The 23,118-nt window shown below is 39.7% G+C and overlaps 1 protein-coding gene across 5 annotated transcripts in view; it reads left to right on the top strand.

Annotated features, from left to right (window-relative positions):
* MKLN1 (muskelin 1) overlaps positions 1 to 23,118 on the top strand; it is a 346,320-nt gene that overhangs the window by 303,472 nt on the left and 19,730 nt on the right. For 4 of the 5 annotated variants that reach the window (XM_006752700.2, XM_006752701.2, XM_015567031.1 and 1 more), the window contains 3 exons: positions 14,998 to 15,145; positions 16,060 to 16,174; positions 19,187 to 19,326. In XM_006752700.2, the coding sequence (XP_006752763.1) occupies positions 14,998 to 15,145; positions 16,060 to 16,174; positions 19,187 to 19,326 (403 nt within the window). Of the gene's footprint in view, positions 1 to 14,997; positions 15,146 to 16,059; positions 16,175 to 16,726; positions 16,831 to 19,186; positions 19,327 to 23,118 lie in introns of those variants that run through there. The other variant, XM_015567115.1, reaches the window with a different exon arrangement.

Here is a 23,118-nt window from a genome sequence, read left to right as displayed (position 1 = left end):
GGGGCTGATGGCTGTTTGCAGCTGGTCACACCCTTCAGGGTGGGGGTCCCCACTGGGGTGCCTGGCCAGTCTGGGTGAGCGGCCGAGGGCTGTTTTCAGGCTGTCGAGTGACTGAAGCTCCCAACCGCTCCTTATTTTTCTTTTTTTTTTTTTTATTCTGGGCCAGCTTTAGCTCTGAGGCTCCAGCTCTGTGGCCTCTGCTGTTGGGAAAGCAGAAACCCTCGGACCCAGACTTGTGTTCTACAATCGAAAATCTGTATCAACTCCAGCTCTACGATCCCGGCTCGCTGAAAGCAGGTTTCTGGAGTTTTTTTTAGCTTCTATATGTTACTAACTGCCTGCTCAGAGGCCTGCAGCGGCAGGCGGGGAACGTTGGAGTCTGCCGTCACTGAAGCAAGCAAGCCTCATGTTCAGTTTAAGCTGCCTGGCTGCCGGTCGCCATCTTGGCTGTCAGTTAATTTGCATATCTCACTGATTAACCAATGGGAAGGGTAGCGGTTGTACGCCAATTACCATGTTTCTCTTTTATTAGTGTAGATAAGACCAATTCATCAGTAAGAGAAGATTATGAAGCTAATGATTTACTGTTGTTAATATAGATAGTTAACCAAGCTAGAAAATGGTAGTACTTATTTTCAACGTAACTTGGTTTCATTGCTTTCGATTTAGCATCTTTTATATTTGGTATGCCATTCTGATAAAACTGGATTGTGTACATTTTTCTTTCAACATTATTGGAAATAATAACTTTCCATAATTTCCTCCTTTAATCTCCCCAGGAGTGTTTTTCTTACAAGCTCATCATGAAAGTACAGTATTCATATTTTTAATATAAAATTTGTCATTTGATAGATAATGTTAATTAAAGTTCACCTCAAAACAAACATCAAACATGCAAGAACACTGAAGACAGTTTTGAAAATGAAAGGTAATAAAGTAGTATTAACACAACAGTTTATATTTATAAAGCTACAACTTTATACAGATTAATGTAATGCGATAGACCAGACCGTGTAAAGATATCTCCAAATACATATGAGAATTTAGAATATGATCAAGTGGTATTTCCACTCAGAGAAGGAAAATGAATTATGCAATAAATGACATTTAGATGCCACTTAGAATTGGTTAAAAATAAAATAAAATCTGGATCTTTGATGTCTGTTAGTATGTATCACAAAAATGCTAGATAGATTTTTAAAAAAATTTTAAATCTTTATTGTTGAAAGTATTACAGATGTCCCTTTTTTCTCCCCAATTGACCCCCTCCACGCCACTCCCACCCCCCCACCCCCAAGCCTTCACTGCACTATTGTCTGTGTGCATGGGTTGTGCATATATGCATATTCATTCTTTGGTTAATCTCTTCCCACCTGCCACCCTGAGAATTATCAGTCAGCTGCATGCTTCCATGTTTCTGGATCTATTTTGTTTGTCAGTTTTATTTTGTTCATTAGATTTTACATATAAGTGAGATCATGTAATATTTGTCTTCCTCTGACTGGCTTATTTCACTTAGCATAATTCTCTTCAGGTTCCTCCATGTTGTCTCAAAGGGTAAGAGGTTTTTTTTAGTATTCCATTGTGTAAATGTACCATAGCTTTTTTATCCACTCATCTACTGATGGGCACTTGGGCTGATTCCAAATCTTAGCTATTGTAAATTTTATGCTTAAGAAATAAAATTATAAATCTGGTTGTTTTTAATAATTTAGGATTGGGAGAACACCTTTCTAAATATGATACAAAACCCAGAAGTTATAAAAAAAAGATTTATTTTTTTACATATTAAAAAATATATGGAAAAATATTTATATCAAATAATGAATGATAAACTAACAACTAAGACAAAGGTTAATATCCTACCATAAACAAAAAGTTCTTACAAACCAATAAAAAGGAATACTTTTCTAGTAGAATATGGCAAATGACATGAATATATAGTTCAAAGAATAAAATATAATTTAAATAGCCAATACATTTAATTAAAAGATCGCTCACTGAATATTGGTAAATATAAAATACGTATACTCTTTGGGTAAGCATATTTCCCCCAGGAATTTTTCCTTGTCATATACTTGTACAGATGCATAAAAATAACTTATATAGAGATATTTATTACAGTATTGTTTGCGAGAGTAAAAAAATCTGTAAACAACTGTAATTGTCCACCAGTCAGTATTCAGTTAATAAATTATGGTTGATGTATTCAGTGAGTTGAATTCTTTGTAGCTTAATATAACTGAGATAGATCAATAAATACTATATTGCCCAGTGTCAAAAGTTAGTTGGGATTTTAAAAAAAGTAAATGATGAGTGGTAGAAACCCAGGTTCAGGTAAAATAATAGAAGTTTTAAACTAGAGTTATTGATAGAGCTTAATTGGGTCTCATTTAGCATTTAAAATATCCCTAATTTAGCAGATAAGAAGGTGGCAGACGCTGTTGGTTGGCATTGGCCTTTCTTCTTAACCAAACCATGATTTGTTTAATGGCAAGTTGCCCAGCCCCAGGGGATGAATCATGATTAGTCCCAAGCAGTCGTTGTTCCTTTGCCAGATTCCCTTTCCATGCCTCCCATGTGACTGAGTTCTGGCCAATGATATGTAAGGAAAGTCTCCTGGAAGACATTAGGGAAAAATATCCTCCCCAAGGAAGTGATGCTTAGCGGTGGTACTTGCAAGATTCCAAAAATGAGAGGAAGGACCAGAGAATTATAGGGATGTTAACCTAACGTCATGATTTAGTTGAATTGCTGAGTCACGACGACTGGGCTGAATTCTACTTTTTAAATTATGCACATTGCATTACTTCTATAATAATTTTTCCTTGTGAGTCATTTTATAAAGACTAGTTAAGTTTCTTGGCATTTAGTCAAGCCTTTTGGCAGTTGAATCTGAAAGCTATTAAAATATTACCTGTTGCAAATCTCCTATCCATTCCCCCTACCCCTGCTACTACCCATTAAACACTGTTAACTTGAAAAGATAGCCTTATTTTCATCTTGGAAAGAAAATTAATACAGAAGATGTATTAGTACTTATAACATGTTAGAATGAAAGCTGCTTTTAATCTTTAGGTCTTTTGGTTTTTGATAATACCATTTTTGTTCAACTAGTTTTTATTTTTATACTAGAGGCCCGGTGCACAAGATTCATGCACTGCGGCAGGGGGATCCTTCAGCCCAGCCTGTGCCCTCTCGCAGTCCCAGAGCCCTCAGGGGATGTCCGACTGACGGCTTAGACCCACTCCCTTAGCAGCTTCTGGCTGAGCGGCGCTCCCGCTGTGAGAGCTCACTGACCACCAGAGGCAACTCCTGCCATTGAGGGTTTGCCCCCTGGTGGTCAGCGCATCATAGCGACAATTCGTTCTGCCGTTCAGTCCATTTGCATATTAGCCTTTTTTTATATAGGATATTTACTAGCGGCCCGGTGCATGAAATTTGTGCATGGGTAGGGTCCCTAGGCCTGGCTGGCGATCAGGGCCGATCTGTGGAGTGATTGGGGCGGGGCCCACTGGCACCTGGCTTGGCACTGCCCACTTGCTGGCCCCACTTCCCGCTGCCGGACCTGCACCCGATCACCCTGCCGCCACTGCCAGTCACCTCCCTCTGCAGGGCGACGGGCGGCGCAATTAGGGGACCCCTGCTGGCACCCGCCTTGGCTGATCTGGCGCCGCCCACTCACCAGCCCTGTCACCTGCCGCCGTTGGTCGCCTTCCTCTGCACGGCAGGGCAGTCGGGGGCGGGGGGGGAGTTCCTCTGGCACCCGCCTTGACTGGCCTGGGGCCTGTGGGCTGGGGGCACTCCTGTGTTGATTGCCCCCTGGTGGTCAGTGTGCATCAAGCTACCGGTTCTGCCATTCAGTCGATTTGCATATTAGGCTTTTGTTATATAGGATTTTTTCCTGTTTTTTTTTTTCTTTCTTGTATATATGTTGTTTGGCTACTCTCTTCACCTTCTTTTATCCAGGCCACCTCCCTTCTCCCTCCCCTCTGATCTTTGTCAGTCTGTTGCATGCTTCCATGCCTCTGGTTCTATTTTGGTCATCAGTTTATTTTGTTCATTAGATTCCACATACAAGTGAGATTGTATGGTATTTGTCTCTCTCTGACTGGATTATTTCACTTAGCATAATACTCTTCAGGTCCATCCATGCTGTTGAAAGGGGTAACAGTTCCTTCTTTTTTATAGCTGTGTAGCATTCTATTGTGTAAATGTACCACAGCTTTTTTATTCACTCATCTACTGATGGCACTTGGGAGTGTGCAGGAGGCAGTCAATAGATGATGTTCCTCTCTCATCCATGTTTCTCTCTCTCTATCCCTCTCCCTTCCTCTTTCTCTAAAAATCAATAAAATATTTTTTAAATAGAATTCCAACAACATAAAGAGCTACAAAATAAAAAGTATTTCTGCCAAAATAGCAAACTAACACAGGCTCTTGATTCTCTTCCCTAAAATCAACTCTGGAAAAATAGGGAGAGGCAACTGGCCTTCAGAAATTCTTTAAATGAGATAGAAGACTTCCTCTCCCCTAAGTTAACTTGAGTCGGTTCTTGTTCCTTCACTGTAGAAACTAGCAGGAGTAACCCATCCCGCTAGTCCCAGAACCCAAAGAACATTGTGATAGTGCACAAACCCTATGGGAGCTAAGAATTGAAAATAGATGTGGACTGACTGTCACAGGAAAGGGACTGGGACTGAGGTGGGTTTGCCCTGTCACTGTCTGGAATGTGTGGGTTCTTTTTTTTTTTTTTTAAATCCTTACATAAGGACATTTTTATTGATTTTTTTTTTTCTTCTTCAGAGAGGGAGAGAGAAAAGCAAACATCAATGTGGAAACATCAATAGGTTGCCTCCCATACACACCCCGACTGGCAATCAAACCCATGACCTAGCAATGTGCCCTGACCGGGAATTGAACTCAGAACCTTTTTGGTGTATAGGATGAGCTCCATCTGAGTCACCTGGCCCTGGGTGAATGTGTGGGTTCTTGACTTTGTACAGGGAAGATTTCACAATGTAAGTTCAGGTGATTTTGAGAGTATGTTTATTAAAATGGAACAGTGTGCCCTGGCTGGTGTGGGTCAGTGGTTAGAGCAGTGGTCTGTGCACAGAAGTGTCATCGTTCGATTCCTGGTCAAGGGCAAGTACCTGGGTTGTAGGTTCGATTCCTGGCCCCAGTTGTGGTGTGTGCAGGAGGCAACCAAACAATGTGTCTCTCTCATTTTAATGTCTCTCTCTCTCTCTCTCCTTCTCCCTCCTTCTTTCTCTCACCCCACCCCCTTCCTTCACTTCCTTCCATTCTCTCTAAAAATCAATGGAAAAAATATCTGGTGTGAGGTTAACAAAAACAAAAACTGGGGACAGTGAAACAAAGGAAGGGATTAAGATGGAAGAGGCAAGATCGTAGAAACAGGAGTGAGACCAGGTGGGGCTGCCTTGGCTCTTTGGAAACGTAAGAGTTGAGCCTAGGCAAGGCTGCCTCGACCCTTTAGAAAGACAGTCACAGCAGCAGAAGTGAGCCAGTTGGGCTGCGTCGACGCAGGAAACAAATTACCGAGGCAAAAGCAAAAGGGGGCCTTGGAGACAGGTTCAGGGGTTTAGCCTTGGCCTAGCTGTCGCTGCCCACTGCTCCCCTGGTTGCAAGTTTCTTGAGAACCATTGGAGCTTTGGAAAAAGAAAGCAAAGATACATGCCTGAGGAAAAAAAAGATGAAGGTGTGAGCATGCTCCAGGGAGAGTGTGTACTGGGTCCTTTGTCTTAAGTATTTTTATCTGTTTTCAATAAGTGGGGATCTTAGGGGAGTTCTCAGGAGAGGATCTCAATAGAATATTCATCATCTCCAGGTGTGTCCTTTAAAATGCGGATTCGTCAAAATGAGCTTGTCGAGCAGCGGTTCTCAACCTGTGGGTCCTGACTATCGGAAAACACATATAGCATATCAGATATTTACATTACAATTCATAACAGTAGCAAAATTACAGTCATGAAGTAGCAACGAAAATAATTTTATGGTTGGGGGTCACCACAACATGAGGAACTGTATTAAAGGGTTGCAACATTAGGAAGGTTGAGAACCACTGCTAGAGGGTATAGGGTCATTATCTGGTCCGTTTCCCCTTTAAAAAATGTCACTGAAGTGGGACCAGACCAAGGCAGGTCTGCCCCTGCACTAATCTGGGATGTATAAGCCATTTGATCCTAAGTGTCCTTGGTTAGGAAAGGTAAGACCTTGTGATTTATTATCAGGCTATAAATTGCTTAGTCTTTTAAGTACAGTGGGGCCTTGACTTACGGGTGTCCTGACTAACGAATTTTTTGAGATACCAGCTGTCTCTCGGCCGATTTTTTGCATTGAGTTGGTAGAGTAATTTGAGTTAACGAGCTCCTTAACGAGCTTGGTCTCCGATCGAATTAAACTCTTAAGTCAAGGCCCCACTGTATCTGTCTCAGTTTCCCCATTCTGCTTGACAAGGAATTTTTCTAGCTTCTTACTATCCTGCCTCATAACCATCCATTCTCAGTAATTCATTTCTCCCTTCCCATGCCCTTCTAGTCAAGGGAGACTGCCTTTTACTTCCCCCAAGAGTTTAAAGGTATGAAATGGTGTGAAACCCTTGTATGGAGTAGGTGGGGGAGAGGGGAGGAGATCACAGTAAATGGAAGTGATAAATTTGTTCTTGGTGCCTAGGCTTTGCTACCCTGTGGCTTTTCCTTCATTTTTCTTAAACTCACTGCTGCTGATACTAGCTGAGGCCTGGCCTTTGGTCCCTCCTAATACATTTTTCTTTAACAGAAAAATAGCTGGTACCCTGAAAAGCATTACTTCACAGACCAATGTAACTAGACAGTTGAGAAATCAATAAGATAATATATATGATGTATTATGATAGATGAACCAAGAATTTTAAAACAAGCATGATCAATGTATTTAAAGATATGAGATCCCACTTGTAATATCAATAACATATAATGTAAAAACAGAACCAAATAGAAATATTAGATAGGAAATATATATTTGAAATAAAGAATACAACAAATATTATAAATGTGATGGATATGAAATAATAATTAGTTGAAAGATTAGAATGAATATTCTTCTAGGAGGAAACAGAAAAGGTAAAGAGATACAAATATAAAAGAAACGCCAAAGGGTACAGAGAAGAATTGCACAGGTACTGACATCTTAACAGCAGTTCCAAAAGGAGAGAAAAATAGAAATTTAAGAAGGTGGAATAATGGAAGAAATAATGAAGGTAAATTTTCTAGAATTCAGGAAAGATGAAACTCCTCAGATTGGTGAAAGGGATTGTAACATGCCAAACAGGAAAAATAAGGGGAAACACATTCCTAGACATATTAAAGGAAAATTACGAATATCAAAGACAAAGGGGAAATTTTAAAGAATTCAGAAAGGAAGAGCAGATGACTTGCAAGGGAACAAGAAAGATATCAGCTCAACAGCAGTAAGTGAATGGCAGAAAACAGTTAAGTTAAAAGGTACTCAAGGGAAATGACTCCAAACCAAGAAAGTAATATTCTCCTAACTTCCAAATGTAAGGGTAAAATAAAAAACTTTCAGGAGCATTTGTCTCGGGAAATTTGCCACATTGGAAACCCATATGGAAGCAAGATTCCGTGAGAAAGCTAGGAGATATCTATAATAATAAAACCGTAATATGCAAATAGACGGAATGACCAAACAGCAGAATGACTGCCCAGATGGCTTTCCAGACAACCATGCTATGACATGCACTGGCGCCAGGCCAGCCAAGGCAGGTGCAATGTGATTGGTCGGGAGGCCCCGCCATCGTTCCACGATCACCTCGCAGAGGGAGGCCCAGGCCACCCTCTGCAGGGCCATCAGTGGGGGGTTCTGTGATCAATCGCCCCAAAGAGGGAGGCCCAGGCCACTGGCCAGCGGGGTGATCAATCAGGGTGGGGGCTCCACAATAACCCCAAAGAGGGAGACCCAGGCCACTCTTTGTGCGGCTATCGATCGAAAGCGCCCCGGCCAGGTGGGCGAGGCCTTCCTCTGCTGGGCAATCGATCGTGGAGCCCAGCGGTTGATCTCCCCACAGAGGGAGGCTCAGGCCACCAGCCAGTGACACTGTGGCAGGTGTGTGGGGCCAGCCAGCAATTGCCCCGCAGAGAGAGGCCCAGGCCAGCCAAGTGATCACACCCCACACCTGTCACCCACAGAGGGAGCCGACCGGTGGCAGGGGAAGGCGGGGCAGCACCACACAGATGGCAAGCAAGGGCGGTGGGGCAGCTGCGGGCAGTCAGGGAAAGGAAAGCCCCGATAGGCCCTGATCGCAGGCCAGGCCTAGGGACCCTACCCAAGGAGTCCCGAATTGCGAGAGGGCGCAGGCCGGTTGAGGGACACCCGTTCTCTTCCCGCGCCTGCCCCCCACCCCCATGCAGAATTTTGTGCACTGGGCCTCTAGTTAGAAATAAGTGGTAAATGGTGATGAAATTATCTTGAGAAAATTTGTTGCCTGAAGAATAACACTAGGACCAAAATTCTAAGCGATAAAAACAGTGAGGGGAGGGGAAATTGGGCACCATATAAATCCTGGTATTGTGATTGGATTTACAAGGAAGAAAATACTCTGTATTATTAAAACTTTTTTCGCCGAAACCGGCTTGGCTCAGTGGATAGAGCGTCGGCCTGCAGATTGGGGGTCCCAGGTTCGATTCCGGTCAGGGGCATGTGCCTTGGGTTGCGGGCACATCGTCAGTGGGAGATGTGCAGGAGGCGGCTGATCGATGTTTCTCTCACATCGATGTTTCTGACTCTCTGTCTCTCTCCCTTTCTGTGAAAAATCAATAAAATATATTAAAAAAAAACTTTTTTCATTCCAAAATGTTTTATACAAGGCTCAAGATCTAATGGATCTTTCGTGCTTTCTTTTCCTGTGGCATATAGCACCACCACTGTTTCTTATATATATCCCATGTCATTCTTTTTCTTGGATTCTGTTTTTTGGTTTGTTTTATTGAAATAGCTCCTCAAAGAATTTGTAAAGACTAAAGATTTATTGATGTGAAATAATTTGATAATTTGAAACCAGTGGTTTAATATCCGCATTTGCAATTTTTCATTTTTTGCTTTGAAAAACAGTGTCTTGGTTTAGGTCGTAGCATACATATTATGATGAGTTATTATGTTATCTAACTGGCTAGCACATAATCAATACTACAGCACAATGACAAAAGTAGAAGAGATAGCTGAAACCGGTTTGGCTAAGTGGGTAGAGCGTTGGCCTGTGGACTCAGGGGTCCCGGGTTCGATTCTGGTCAAGGGCATGTACCTGGGTGCGGGCACATCCCCATTGGGAGATATGCAGGAGGAAGCTGGTTGATGTTTCTCTCTCATCGATGTTTCTAACTCTCTATCTCTCTCCCTTCCTCTGTGTAAAAAATCAATAAAATATATTTTTTTTAAAAAGTAGAAGAGATAAATTGGACTTTATAAAAATGAGAAACTTTTGTGCTTCAAAGAATACCATCAAGAAAGTGTAAAAGACAACCCCTAGAGCCCTAGCCGGTTTGGCTCAGTGGATAGAGCGTCGGCCTGCGGACTGAAGGGTCTCAGGTTCGGTTCCGGTCAGGGGCATGTGCCTTGGTTGCGGGCACATCCCTAGTGTGAGGTGTGCAGGAGGCAGCTGATCTCTCATTGATGTTTCTAACTCTCTGTCCCTCTCCCTTCCTCTCTATAAAAAATCAATAAAATATATTTTTAAAAAAAAAGACAACCCCTAGAAGGGGGGGGGGGGTCTGCTAATTATAAATCTGATAAGGAACTTGCATCCAGAGTATGTAAAGAACTCTTAAAATCTATCTATATAATAAAAGCCTAAATGATTGTTATGGTGGAACGACCAGAATGACCAGTTGCTATGATGTGCACTGACCACTAGGGGGAAGACGCTCAATGCAGGAGCTGCCCCTGGTGGTCAGTGTGCTCCCACATGGGGAGTGCCGCTCAGCCAGAAGCCTGCCTCCGCAGCAGCGCTAAGGGATTGGGCCTGCCCTCTGCCACCCGGGAGCAGGCCTAAGCCAGCAGGTCGTTATCTCCCGAGGGGTCACAGACTGCGAGAGGGCACAGGCCAGGCTGAGGGACCCCCCTCCCCCCCGAGTGGCATGAATTTCATGCACCAGGCCTCTAGTATATATATAAAAGCCTAAGCGACTGGTCAACTGGTCACTATGATGTGCACTGACCATCATGGGGGCAGACACTCAATGCAGGAGCTGCCCCCTGGTGGTCAGTGCACTCCCACAGAGGGAGCGCCACTCAGCTGACCAACGGGCACCAGACCAGGGCTCACGGCAGGCGAGTGGCTGGCGAGCTTCACTGCGATGGCACGAGCCTCTCCCTGTCGATCAGAACTGATGACCCTGCAGCAGGCACAGCCAGGCTGGGGCCAGGATGAGCAGGAGCAGCAGGCAGTGTTGGACTGCCGGCTTCGGCCCAATCCCTGCAGGCCATGCCCAGGGACACCACTGTGCACGAATCTGTGCACCGGGCCTCTAGTTCGATAATAAAGAGACAAATAACACACTTTAAAAATAGGCAATGGATTTAAATAGACATTTCTCCAAAGAAGATATACTAGTACAAATGGCTGATACCACATGAAGTGATCCCCGAGAAGGGGGGGGGGGGTCTGCTAATTATAAATCTGATAAGGAACTTGCATCCAGAGTATGTAAAGAACTCTTAAAATCTATCTATATAATAAAAGCCTAAATGATTGTTATGGTGGAACGACCAGAATGACCAGTTGCTATGATGTGCACTGACCACTAGGGGGAAGACGCTCAATGCAGGAGCTGCCCCTGGTGGTCAGTGTGCTCCCACATGGGGAGTGCCGCTCAGCCAGAAGCCTGCCTCCGCAGCAGCGCTAAGGAACAGCAGGCTGAGCATAAGGAGCAGTCTAGCCAGAGGAAGGTAAGGAGCAAGGGGTCCTAGACTGTGAAAGGGATCCTGGACTGTGAGAGGGATGTCCCGGACTGCGAGAGGGCACAGGCCAGGCTGAGGGTATCTTCCCCTCCCCAAATGCAAGAATTTTGTGCACCGGGCCCCTCCGAACAACCGGTCGTTATGATGCGCACTGACCACCAGAGGGAAGACGCTCAATGCAGGAGTTGCCCCCTGGTGGTCACTGCGCTCCCACAACAGGAGCACCGCTCAGCTGACCAATGGGCTCACAGCTGGCCACTGCTGCCCGGAGATGGCAGCAGAGCGGTAGCAAGCCTACTGTGTGGCTTGGGCAGCAGGCACACTGGGGCCAGGATGAGCAGGAGCAGCAGGCAGTGTTGGACTGCCGGCTTCGGCCCAATCCCTGCAGGCCATGCCCAGGGACACCACTGTGCACGAATCTGTGCACCGGGCCTCTAGTTCGATAATAAAGAGACAAATAACACACTTTAAAAATAGGCAATGGATTTAAATAGACATTTCTCCAAAGAAGATATACTAGTACAAATGGCTGATACCACATGAAGTGATCTCTAACATCATTATTCAAATGCAAATCAAAACTACAATATGATATCACTTTATATCCACTAAGATGTAAAAAAGATGGACAATAGCAAATGTTGATGATATGGAGAAATTAGAACCTTTTAAAATTGTTGGACATGTCAAATGATGCAGCCTACTCCATGAGGAGTTGGGAAGAGAGAATGGGGAGTGACTGTTAAGGGATATAGGGTTTCCTTTTGGAGTAATTAAAATGTTCTAAAATTAGATTGTGATGATGGTTTTCTAGTGGATATACTAAAAAACACCAAGCTGTACACTTTAAGTGGGTGAATTTTATAGTGAAATATATCTCTATAAACATGGTAGTCTTACCTCCCTGAGTATTGTAAACCTGCCCACTGCTTAAACGACCCTTGTCATTTTTCTCTTCTGATACTAAGGTGCTTTTTAGGCAAAATGTGACCATGTGGAAAAGGAAGGATGTACAATTTGGTCTTACATTCTTCTACGTTCTTACATTTCTTCCCCAGCCCAATACTATTTTAATCCCCTCTCATTGATGACTCAACCCCCACTTAACGGAATTCAAAATATCTTTCTCCACTGATTTCCATTCCACTCAAAAATTTCCATTTCCTCAGTGGGTCCTTATTTAAGGTAAGCAGTCTGTTGCATTAGTTTCTAACTCATAATCTCTGATATTTATATTTTAAAAGGTTATAGAACAAGGGTCAACAAACTTTTTCCATAATGAACCAGATGTAAGTACGGGGTGTCCCCCCAAAAATGTGTACACACTTTGAATGATTATAAAGTCAGTACTGACCAACATACAGTTCATTTTCAACTTTTAAAAGAATATATAGAAATGAGTAAATTTTTTTGTCAATACCTGTTTTCAAACTGATGACCATTCTGGTCCAGGCACTGCTGATAACACAAAGCAATGGGATCACAAACATCAAGAATCATTTCCTTCGGTATTTGTGTGCCCCCAATTCATTGACTCTTGCAGTTTTGTACTATAAACTTTTTCTTTTATGTATCCCCATAAAAGAAAAGTCGAGTGGATTATTAGGATAAATTTTCTTTGTTCAGAGCTTAGTCTGGCTTTACCCATTATTTCAAATCAGTTAACCTGAAAGGAGTGAAAATTGAGTTTTCAGCTGTTAAAGTATAGATACATTTTTGGGGACACCCGGCCTATATTTTGAGTTTTGCCAGCCGTAAGTGTTCTGTTGCAGCTACTCAGCCTTGCTATACCATAGGGTGAAAATAGCCAAAGACACAATGTAAATGAATTGATGAGGCTTTATTTGACCCTGATCAAATCAAGCCATAGTTTGCCAATCCATATAATTGATTTCTTCATTTTAAGGCTCAGTATTAAGACATAATGGGACAAAGAAATTTAAGTGCAATAAATTTAGACAGTTATGTCCTCCACTTCCACCACTAATAAAAAGTTACTTCATTTTCACCTGGCCGGTGTGTCTTAGTGGTTGAATCAGGAGGTTGCAGTTTGATTCTCAGTGAGGGCACATGCCCAGGTTGCAGACTCATCCCCAGTAGGAGGCGTGCAAGAGGCAGCCAGTCAGTGATGCTCTCTCATCATTGATGTTTCTCTCTCTCTCGCCCCCCCTCCCGTCCTCTCTGAAATCAATAAAAATATGTATATTTTTATAAAGTGATTTCATCTCTTTACAGTTTTATCTTTTTTTCCAAGGTTATTTTGGAATAGAGGTCAAAATTTTGGCACTTTTGAAAGTTTACCAAGCCTTATTAAGAAAATATCAGACTTTACATAACCACTAAGGAGTATGGCACGAGGGTTGAGGTTTTTGTTAAGATTAGGTCTCTGTTTGAATGAATATAAGTCTACATAAATGTACTTGTGTATGGATGCATACAAATTATTGTGTTTTGTGTGTATATTCTTTAAATATACTTACTGTGGAATATATTTGGATAGTCTCTAAAATATCTCAAATTTATTGAATAGCAATGTAAGAGGACACATGAATTTAAGGTAAACTAGGAAAAAACAAATATAGTATGGCTAGCATCTCATACTATTCTGAATTGTGACATATTTTTCTTTAGTTTGATGTTTGTTTAGCTTTCTGAGCATACAATAATTGTTTATAAGAAATGTAGTGTTGCCCTGGCTGGCGTGGCTCAGTAGTTAGACCGTCAGCCTGGGCACCAGAGGGTCATGGGTCTTATTTCGGTCAAGGGCATATACCTGGGTCGCAGGTTCGATCCTGGGCCCCTCTTGGGGTGTGTGAGGGTGGTAACCAATATATATGTCTCTCTCACATTGATGTTTCTCTCTCCCTCTCTTTCTTTCTCTCTCTCTCCCTGCCCCCCCTTTCACTCTCTGAGAATCAATGGAAAAATGTCCTTTGGTGAGGATTAACAAAACAAAAAAAGAAAGAAATGTAGTGTTGAAATGATACATTGTTTTAGATACATGGCAATTATGTTTAATATAAAATTATATTTCAACTAATATTTCCAAATAACAGTGATTAGAACAACTTACATTTGCCATATCAATGTTTGACAAATTTCTGGGTAATACAGAATGACCATCATTCATTTAATGGATTTCTTTAAAAAGATAAAACCTTAACTCTGGGGAGTTTGATCTACTCAGGAAAATATATTTGGGGCATATTATACACCAACATTTTTTTTCTTGGAAATTATGTCATTTCATATTACATCATGACAAATATTTTAAATGCTTCTGACCATATTAAACAAATCTGTTTCAGGTTTTGTCAAATTTTGTTTTTCCAAATCAAGATTTGAATATTTTATCTCTATTAAATTAGAGCTGACCCAGATAATAAATCAGTTAAAGTATTGCCCTTTTTCTCAATCAAAATGATTACATTGCATACCTCCTTCTACCTCTTTTTAGCTCCATTCTGGTAGTTATCATTTATTTATTCTGTCAACAAATAGTTGATAACTTGTATGCCAGCCATTAGGAACAAAATCGTGAACCAAATAATCTTGGCCTTTGTAGAGCCTATATTCTGGAGTGGAGAGAAAACAATAAAACATTGTTTGTTTGTTTATATCTATTTATTTTACCTTTTTTTCTTTACTCGAACTTTTTTTTTTTTTTTTAAGAGAGAGGAAGGTAGAGAAACATCAATGTGAGAGAGAAATATCCATTGGTTGCCTCTGGTACCTGCTCCAACCATGCCCCATGGGATAGAACCCCCATCCTGGATATGTGCCCTGACCTGGAATCAAAACGCAACCTTTTGGTCCAAACTATGCTCCAATCAACTGAGCCACTGGCCAGGGCTGTTTATTGTTTAATATAAAAGTTATGTAGTGTGTTAAAAAATAAGTTGTGGCCTTACCCTACAGAGTAGGGTTAGGATGTATTAATCTTTAACAGAATAGCACTAATCTGTTATCTAAGGAAACACTGTCTATGTGAACATTGTCATCTTATTGTTTTCTTTCATTTTATAGTTCCAATGACAGGATTCACACAGAGAGCAACCATTGATCCAGAACTGAATGAAATACATGTCTTATCTGGACTCAGCAAGGACAAGGAAAAGAGGGAAGAGAATGTCAGAAATTCATTCTGGATTTATGACATAGTGAGGAATAGTTGGTAAGGAGCTCTTGTCTGTACTGCAATTCCAATTTAATATTTCTTGGGGTTGTATATTCAAAAGAAGAGGGAACTGGAGGACTTGTGTTAATTTGTGATGTCAAAACAGGAGCACTTAAGAGAACTTCTTCCATTCAGTAATGGAGGGTAGTGCTCAACAACTAAAGAATTTATTACTTTCTAAATATGACATTTATTAACAGTAAAAATGAAAGTGTACTATAGTTTTATTGTGAATAGTAAACGGGTTTTTAGCTCTTTCAGCCTTTGTTTTGAACCTTCATAAATGCTATTTGTGTTTCATATCATGAGGTAGGTTGTTCTTAAGTGAGGTTTTGATGGACATTAAAAGAACTTAAGAACTCAGTTCTAATAAATCAGATTATTTTATGGGAATGACCAAAACTTTAAGATTTGATGTAAACAAATTTATAATTGTTTTGTTGGTAATTAGACATGCAATTAATTTGCTGTCTACAACTGTATTAACATGAGAGACCCGGCACATGAAATTCATGCACTTGGGGGAGGGGGGATCCCTCAGCCCAGCCTGTGCCCTCTCACAGTCCAGGAGCCCTTGAGGGATGTCCAACCGATGGCTTAGGCCCTAAGCTGGGGAGCGGGCCTAACCTGCAGTCAGACATCCTTAGTGCTGCCACAGAGGTGGGAGAGGCTCCCACCGCAGCCACTGTGCTCTCCAGCCGTCAGCCTGGCTCAGGCCTTCTGGCTGAGCGGTGCTCCCTGGGAGCACATTGACCACCTGCATTGAGCGTCTCTCCCCTGGTGGTCAGTGCACGTCATAGTGACCAGTTGTTCCACCCTTTGGTCAATTTGCATATTAGCTTTTTATTAGATAGGATTATGTGTACTGCTAATATTCTAGGATAGCATGCCTTACAAGCAATGTCTTGCAGGTCTTGTGTCTATAAAAATGATCAAGCTGCAAAGGATAATCCAAGTAAAAGTCTTCAAGAAGAAGAACCCTGTCCAAGATTTGCCCATCAGCTTGTATATGATGAGTTACACAAGGTATCCTAACTACATTGACCTGTAAATTTTCCTTGACCTACAATCTGAAAGAATCCCCAAAAACATATGTTTTTTGTTTTTTAAGTAGATTTGAGTAAAAAATTATAATACATAGTATGTAGCAGATGTTCAATATTATTTTCCCCTAAAATTCCTTAAGAGAATAAACATTTTTGTATAGATGGTGACTCCTGGCACTTTCCTCTTTTGATTATGGTCAGTGGCTGCTTCCTTAACTCATAGATCAGATACATAGCATGGCCTATTGTATAGTTTTCTGCATGTGGGTTCCATGTCTCATAATATGAAAAGGTATATATGACTTCCTGATTTTAGATTTCATTGTGTAAGAAATCTTTTTGTTTTTCCTATCTATGAGTGACGTATCTTTTCTATCTGTTTTGTGAAATAATATGGCATTCTGAAGTTTAAGTGTCAGTGTTCAGAATGGTTTCTTTAACTATTTCTCCCTTAAGCTTTACATGCAGTTTAGTAATTGGGCTCAGACTATATATAGTAAGCCACTGACTGACCTGTATTCTTTCCATTTAGGTCACAGATGAATATTTAAACTTTATATCATTTGAGACCTTCATGTTAAAGATATCATGGGAATGGATAAAAGCCCTTTCTCTTAGTGTCTCCAAAATTAAAGGGTAAATGAATTTCTATCCTTAGGATAGAAATAATATTGCAATTCTATTACACTATTGAATATAAATTTATTTTTTTGATTAATCTGCACCTGAGGATATTTTTTCCATGGATTTTTAGAAAGAGAGGAAGAGAGGGAGGGGTAAAGAAGGAAGGAGGGAAGGAGAAAGAGAGAAAGAAACATCACTGTGAGAGAGACACATCAATTGGTTGCTTCCCGCTCGCACCCCAATGGGCTGGGGATTAAACCTGCAACCCAGGTAGAAACCTGCAACCCTTGACTAGAAATCAAAACCAAGACTCTGCAGTGCAAAGCCCAACACGAACCACTGAACACACTGGCCAGGGCTTAAATATAAATGTTTTTAAAATTTCAGAAAATGCTTTTAACACTTTGTGTAAGTACAGAATATCACTAAAACTAAATAATATAATAGTGAAATTATTATTGCATTCCTTTTACATTTATTTTTTGGTACTAATTGAGTAATGGAATATTTTAAAAGTTATTTCACAAATTATATGTGCCATTTAATATTTGACCTTAAGGCTAAAGCTAAATTAAAATGCTAAAATTTTAAAAAGTTTCTAATTGCTGTTGACCTTCAGTGATTTGACATCTTTTCTTTAATAGTTTTTAAAAATATGTTTTTTATTAATTTAATTTTATTTTTTTTATAAGAGAACATTTATTTTTAAGAACACAGAGTTAGAAGAAATAATTGGTAGAAGAAATGGGCTTATGAAACAAGTTATAGAGGGAAAGGAAGGGCCCTTGGAGCTTAGAAGTGAGGGAGGTAAAGGTGACAGGCCTGGAGGAGATGAGGGGAGAGGCAGTGCAGGCGTGCTCCCAGGAGGGAGAGATTGGATCCTCCCTCCTAAGGGTTTTAAGGGTGGAGATTTTGTTTTTTTATTAAATTTAGAGAGAGAAGAGGGAGAGAGTAACATTGACTGACTGCTTCCTGTACACCCCTTACTGGGGATCAAGCCCGAAACCAGGGCATGTGCCCTAACCTCGAATCCAACCAGTGATCTCTTGATGCTTGGGGTGATGTCCAACCAACTGAAGCACACCGGCCAGGTTGTCATCTGTCCTTTTTAAAGATATAATTTATTGCCAAAGCCGGTTTGGCTCAGTGGATAGAGCGTCGGCCTGCGGACTGAGGGGTCCCGGGTTCGATTCCGGTCAAGGGCATGTACCTGGGTTGCGGGCACATCCCCAGTGGGAGATGTGCAGTAGGCAGCTGATCGGTGTTTCTAGCTCTCTGTCTCTCTCCCTTCCTCTCTGTAAAAAGTCAATAAAATATATTTTTTTTAAAAGATATAATTTATTATCACCAACCCTTGATGAACTTGATAATCCCCATTATTCTTTGCCCTCAAACTATACATTGGATTAGCTTCTTGCTATTGTTAATAAACAAAATATAACTGAGCAAATTTAAAGGTCACATTGGGTTTTATTAAGTCATTTATGAATTCAGCAGCATCTTATCTAGCAAGCAGAGAAATTCTCTGAGGGATTAATTCTTGCAGTGGTCAGTGTAGCTCAGTTGGTTGGAGCATCGTCTAGGGCATGTTTGGAAGGCAACTGATTGATGTTTCTCACATCAATATTTCCCTCTCCTTCTCCCTCCCCCTACCCTTGCCCTCCCCTTTCTCCCCCACTTTTCCTGTCTCTAAAATCAATTTAAAAAAACTTTTTAAGATGGAAGTCTTTTATAGAAAAGAGGGTGAGGCAAGTAAGTCATCAATAAGAGAGAAATGAAAGTTCATGAAGGAAAGTAAAGAGTTCAGGTAACGCTGGCTTCTCTTTGGGTGAGCTGTGGAGTTTCAATTGGCTGGGCTTCTTGCTGGACAAAAAGAAAAATCTTCCTTCCTCCTGCTGAGGTGGTAAAGCAGTTGTGCTTTCTATTTGGGAATGGCAGGGCTTCTCTTCCTCTTGGGGTATGTAATTGATGTCTTCCAATATGGGGGTATTTGACTTGCAGTGATAGGTAATTGACCTCTATAGTCTATCCCAACTTCAGTTTTAGTTGAGGTTTTCTTTATTCATTTTTACACTATCATTGCTTTTGTTTCATGTTTCCATTGTCAGTGTAATTGTGGTAATAGAACTTATTTTAATATAAAATGTAATTTAGGAAGTAGTCACAGTAATTTAAAAAGTAAAGTGGAAACTTGAGAAAAATAAAGAGAAGCAATAATATTTTGATTCTTTTTTTTTTAATATCAGTAAAGCTAAGAAAGGAACCTGTAACACAGTACTAGCAAAATGAAGAAGTTTTACTATGACCTAACATAGTTTCTTAAGTATGCATGTGTTTTTAAAAGTCTGGTTTGTTTTGTTTATTACAGGTTCATTACTTATTTGGTGGGAATCCAGGAAAATCTTGCTCCCCAAAAATGAGATTAGATGACTTCTGGTCACTGAAGTTGTGTAGGCCTTCAAAAGATTACTTACTGAGGCATTGCAAGTACCTCATAAGAAAACACAGGTATAAAAATAATTCATGGAAAACTTTTATTTAACTTTATCAGCTATTGTTAGTATTACCTAAGCTCTGGAGACGTGCCTTTGTCTTTGGAAAGTTAGTAACATGAAAGTGTAAACACTGTGAAGGTCATGACTTTGTAGGTGCCCTGTTATTCTCCTAATTTTCTTCTTTCAAAGGAAAACACAAGGTGAAAATAGATACTGATGCTAAATTTTTAAAATATAGAACAAGGAAATTTTACAACTGTTAAAATAATGAAAAAAGTTTCTGTGAAGGTGATTAACTTACCATCAAGTAACTTAAGGCCTAACCACTACAAATTATATCAGTTCTAGATTATTGACATATGCCTGACCTGTTGATAACTTTAACTGTGAATGTGATGATATAGTTGATTAATAATATCTTTATAATTTGATGTTTCAGAATACAACTTTAAATAGAATTAGTTTTATGTCATTACCTTTGCTAATTAATTATAAAATCATGTAATTAAACATTTTCATATATGTCTCTTGAGTCATGTTTGCTTTTTAAAAAGCCCTACAGGTGATAAGCTACTAAAAAAATGTAGAAAAGTGTATCTGTCCTTTTGGTTACTGATAGTGTTAGATGATAAATATTTATAGTTTGGAAGGAGAAGTTAACCTTTAATGATGGTAATAGCTACCATTTATTGAACAATTTTTGTGTGCTAGATCTTGTATGTTATTCTCACAATAAGCCAGTGGAGGAAGAACTATTACTATCAATTTTATAAAAGAAGAAATGGGTTATATAACTCATCTAAGGTCACTCAACCGTAAGTGACAGATAGGATTTGATCCTGAGTATTTTGATTCCAGAATTCTTCATTTCATCACCATTACCATCACCTCCTCCACCACCATCACCACCACCACCACCATACACACGCACAGCGGCACATATTAATATACTAGTATGTATACACATGTATGCTTATATGTTTATTATATAGTGTTTTATATAAAATATAAATACATGAAAGTCTGTGTAGATATAAATTAGACTATTCCTTTATCATATCATGTTTACTTATTGTTGCTTTTCACAAGTTATACTTGAGAGATAAATTAATAGCAGAAGCTAGTTCTGTTTCTTTGGCATTACTGTGAATAATTAATATATTTTCTATAGAATCTATAGGAGAAAGGGTCTGATTCTTCACATTGGATGGCAAGAATAAATTCTGTTTTATTAACAAGATTTAAGTTTGAGGTACCTTTGCTAATGTTTACATTGCTAAATTTTATTCTTTAGTACTTTACTTAATGTACTTAAGGTACTTAATATTAAACTTTGTTTTTATAAGAATATGGGAAAATTATAGAGCTCTTTCTCTACCTTAAATATAACAACTGGTCATTGGAATGTTAGAGTGAGCTTTTTAAAAAAGTTTCCTGACCAAACGTCCATTAGAGATTAATGGAAATTGTTTAATGCTTCATATAAAGAATTGGAACTCACAAATACTTCCCTCTGGCTTTTAATTGTAAAAGTATTGCATGCGTAATAATAAAGAAGAAAATAAGTCTTCTCTCCCTACCAAAAGAATTGAATCACTTATTATCCTCCAATCAGGAGTAATATTTTGGTGTACATCCTTCTAATTATATGTACACACTATTGTTTTGAATCTGATTTCTTTCAGTGAATGATGTATTATAAACACTACCATGTTAATAAATACAAGTACAAATCATAATTGTAATGGCTGCATAGCATTCTACTTATGTGTAATTCACTTAACTAACCTTCTTTTATAGAATATTTACTCTCAATTTATTTGCTACAGTTAATATTGCTGTAGTTAAATAATATTGTTAATATTATATATTTCTATATGCACCTCTATCTAAAAATTCTGTAGGATAGTGGTAGAATTTGGAAATTATCGTTTGCCCTCCTTTCCACAGCCCAGTCATCCTCAGAAGTGTTATTCTTTTTTATCTTTGGAAGTTGTTTTTCTCCTTTAGAAATATATCAGTGGGCAAGTGAAATGACAGTTTGGGAATCTGAAATATTATGTATTAGGGCATGCTTTAAGTTTTAAGTACAATCATCATTGCTAGTGACTTAATTCTAGTAAAGGTGTAGAGTGAAGAGTGAAAGTGGATGAACAATAAAAGAATAATCAGTAACAAATCATTTAGACTCTTAAATATATGATGAAAGAGCCTTACAAATGTTGTATGAGAATAAAACATGAAATAAAATGACTGAAATTGAAAGGCAGTAAGTTTGTGTGGTTGGGCAAATAATCAACATTGGAAATTTTCTACTATGGGAGAGAAAGTGTGCTAGCTTATTTCAGAACTTCAGAAAAGCTCTTGAAGGGGAATATAAGAATGTTTAAAGACCCTTTTATATAGATTACACATTTATATATATTATTTTCAGTAGAGTAATAATAGCATAATAATATGGACCATAGTACTCTTCTGATCTTGACTACTCTTTGCCCCTAGTTCTGTAGCTAATAGTTATATTAGAAAAGTATTATACCTGAACCTTGGATTGATATTCAAGCCTTCTGACTTAATCTTTCTGGAGATTACTTAGCTCATGTGTAAAATGGACAGAGCAACCATCTAAGGCAGTGGTTCTCAACCTTCCTAATGCCACGACCCTTTAATACAGTTCCTCATGTGGTGGTGACCCCCAATTTCATTGTTACATATTGAACATAATTAAAGCATAATGATTAATCACAAAAACAATATGTAATTATATATGTGTTTTCCAATGGTCTTAGCTGACCCCTGTGAAAGGATTGTTCGACCCCCAAAGGGATCGCGACCCACAGGTTGAGAACCACTGATCTAAGGGGTTTTTTTTATAAACATCAGTAAAACTATTCATATAAGAAATATTTATTGAGCACCTTCACTGTGCTAGATATTGTCTTAAGTTCTGTGGATATGTCAGTGAAGAATATAAAAATTCCTATCCTCGAGTTTCCTTCTTAATGAAGGGAGGCTAACAGTAAGCTTAATAAGGAATTTATATGTTAGATAGTAAGTCTTAATGAGAAAAACTCAATCAGGTTAAGAACTATTTTTGTATAGGTGAGGGAGCTGGGGATGTGATTTTTAAATAAGAGTATTAGGATAGACCTCACTGTAAAGAAGACATTTGAGTAGAGACCTAAAGAACATGAGAGAATGGATCATGTATAGATATTTGAGAGGGCAAGTGTTCCAGATAGGTAATAGACAAGGCTCTTAGGTTAAAAATATGCCTGGATTATTTGAGAAATAAATTGAGGAGAACAGTGTGGTAGAAGTGGAATAAGTGAAGTGATTATGGTAGAAGACAAGGTAAGAGATAAAAAAAAGGGGGGGGTCAAATTGTGAAGGCTTTTACTCTGAGTGAAAGGGTAGCATTGAAAGATTTTATGTTGAGGAGTGACACATTCAGACTTAGCTTTTACTTAAAAAAATTCTGGATTTTCTTCCAGAAGAACTGGGTAAAAGGTTGTGGCTATTTTTACTCGGGGGAATTCTTCAGAAACGGCAAGTTATGTAGTTCAGTTTGATGCACTTTAGTGCTAGTGTCCAACCCCAGCAGGTCCAGTGGTCCCCAAAGGTGTGGACGGAGTCGGCGAAGAAGGAATGACACGGAGACAGCGTTCAGTTGATCAGCAGCCTTGCCAGGATCTCTAGCCACAATCTCCAGCCAAGTTCTGTGTCCATGTTCTTTTGCTAGGTTCTCCAGCCAGGTTCTCCAGGTTCTCCAGCCAGGTTCTGTAGCCATGTTCTCTCGCTAGGT

This window comes from Myotis davidii, unplaced genomic scaffold, assembly GCF_000327345.1.
Source record: "Myotis davidii unplaced genomic scaffold, ASM32734v1 scaffold1290, whole genome shotgun sequence".
Lineage (NCBI taxonomy): Eukaryota > Metazoa > Chordata > Mammalia > Chiroptera > Vespertilionidae > Myotis > Myotis davidii.
This window is presented reverse-complemented; position numbering and strand designations above follow the sequence as displayed.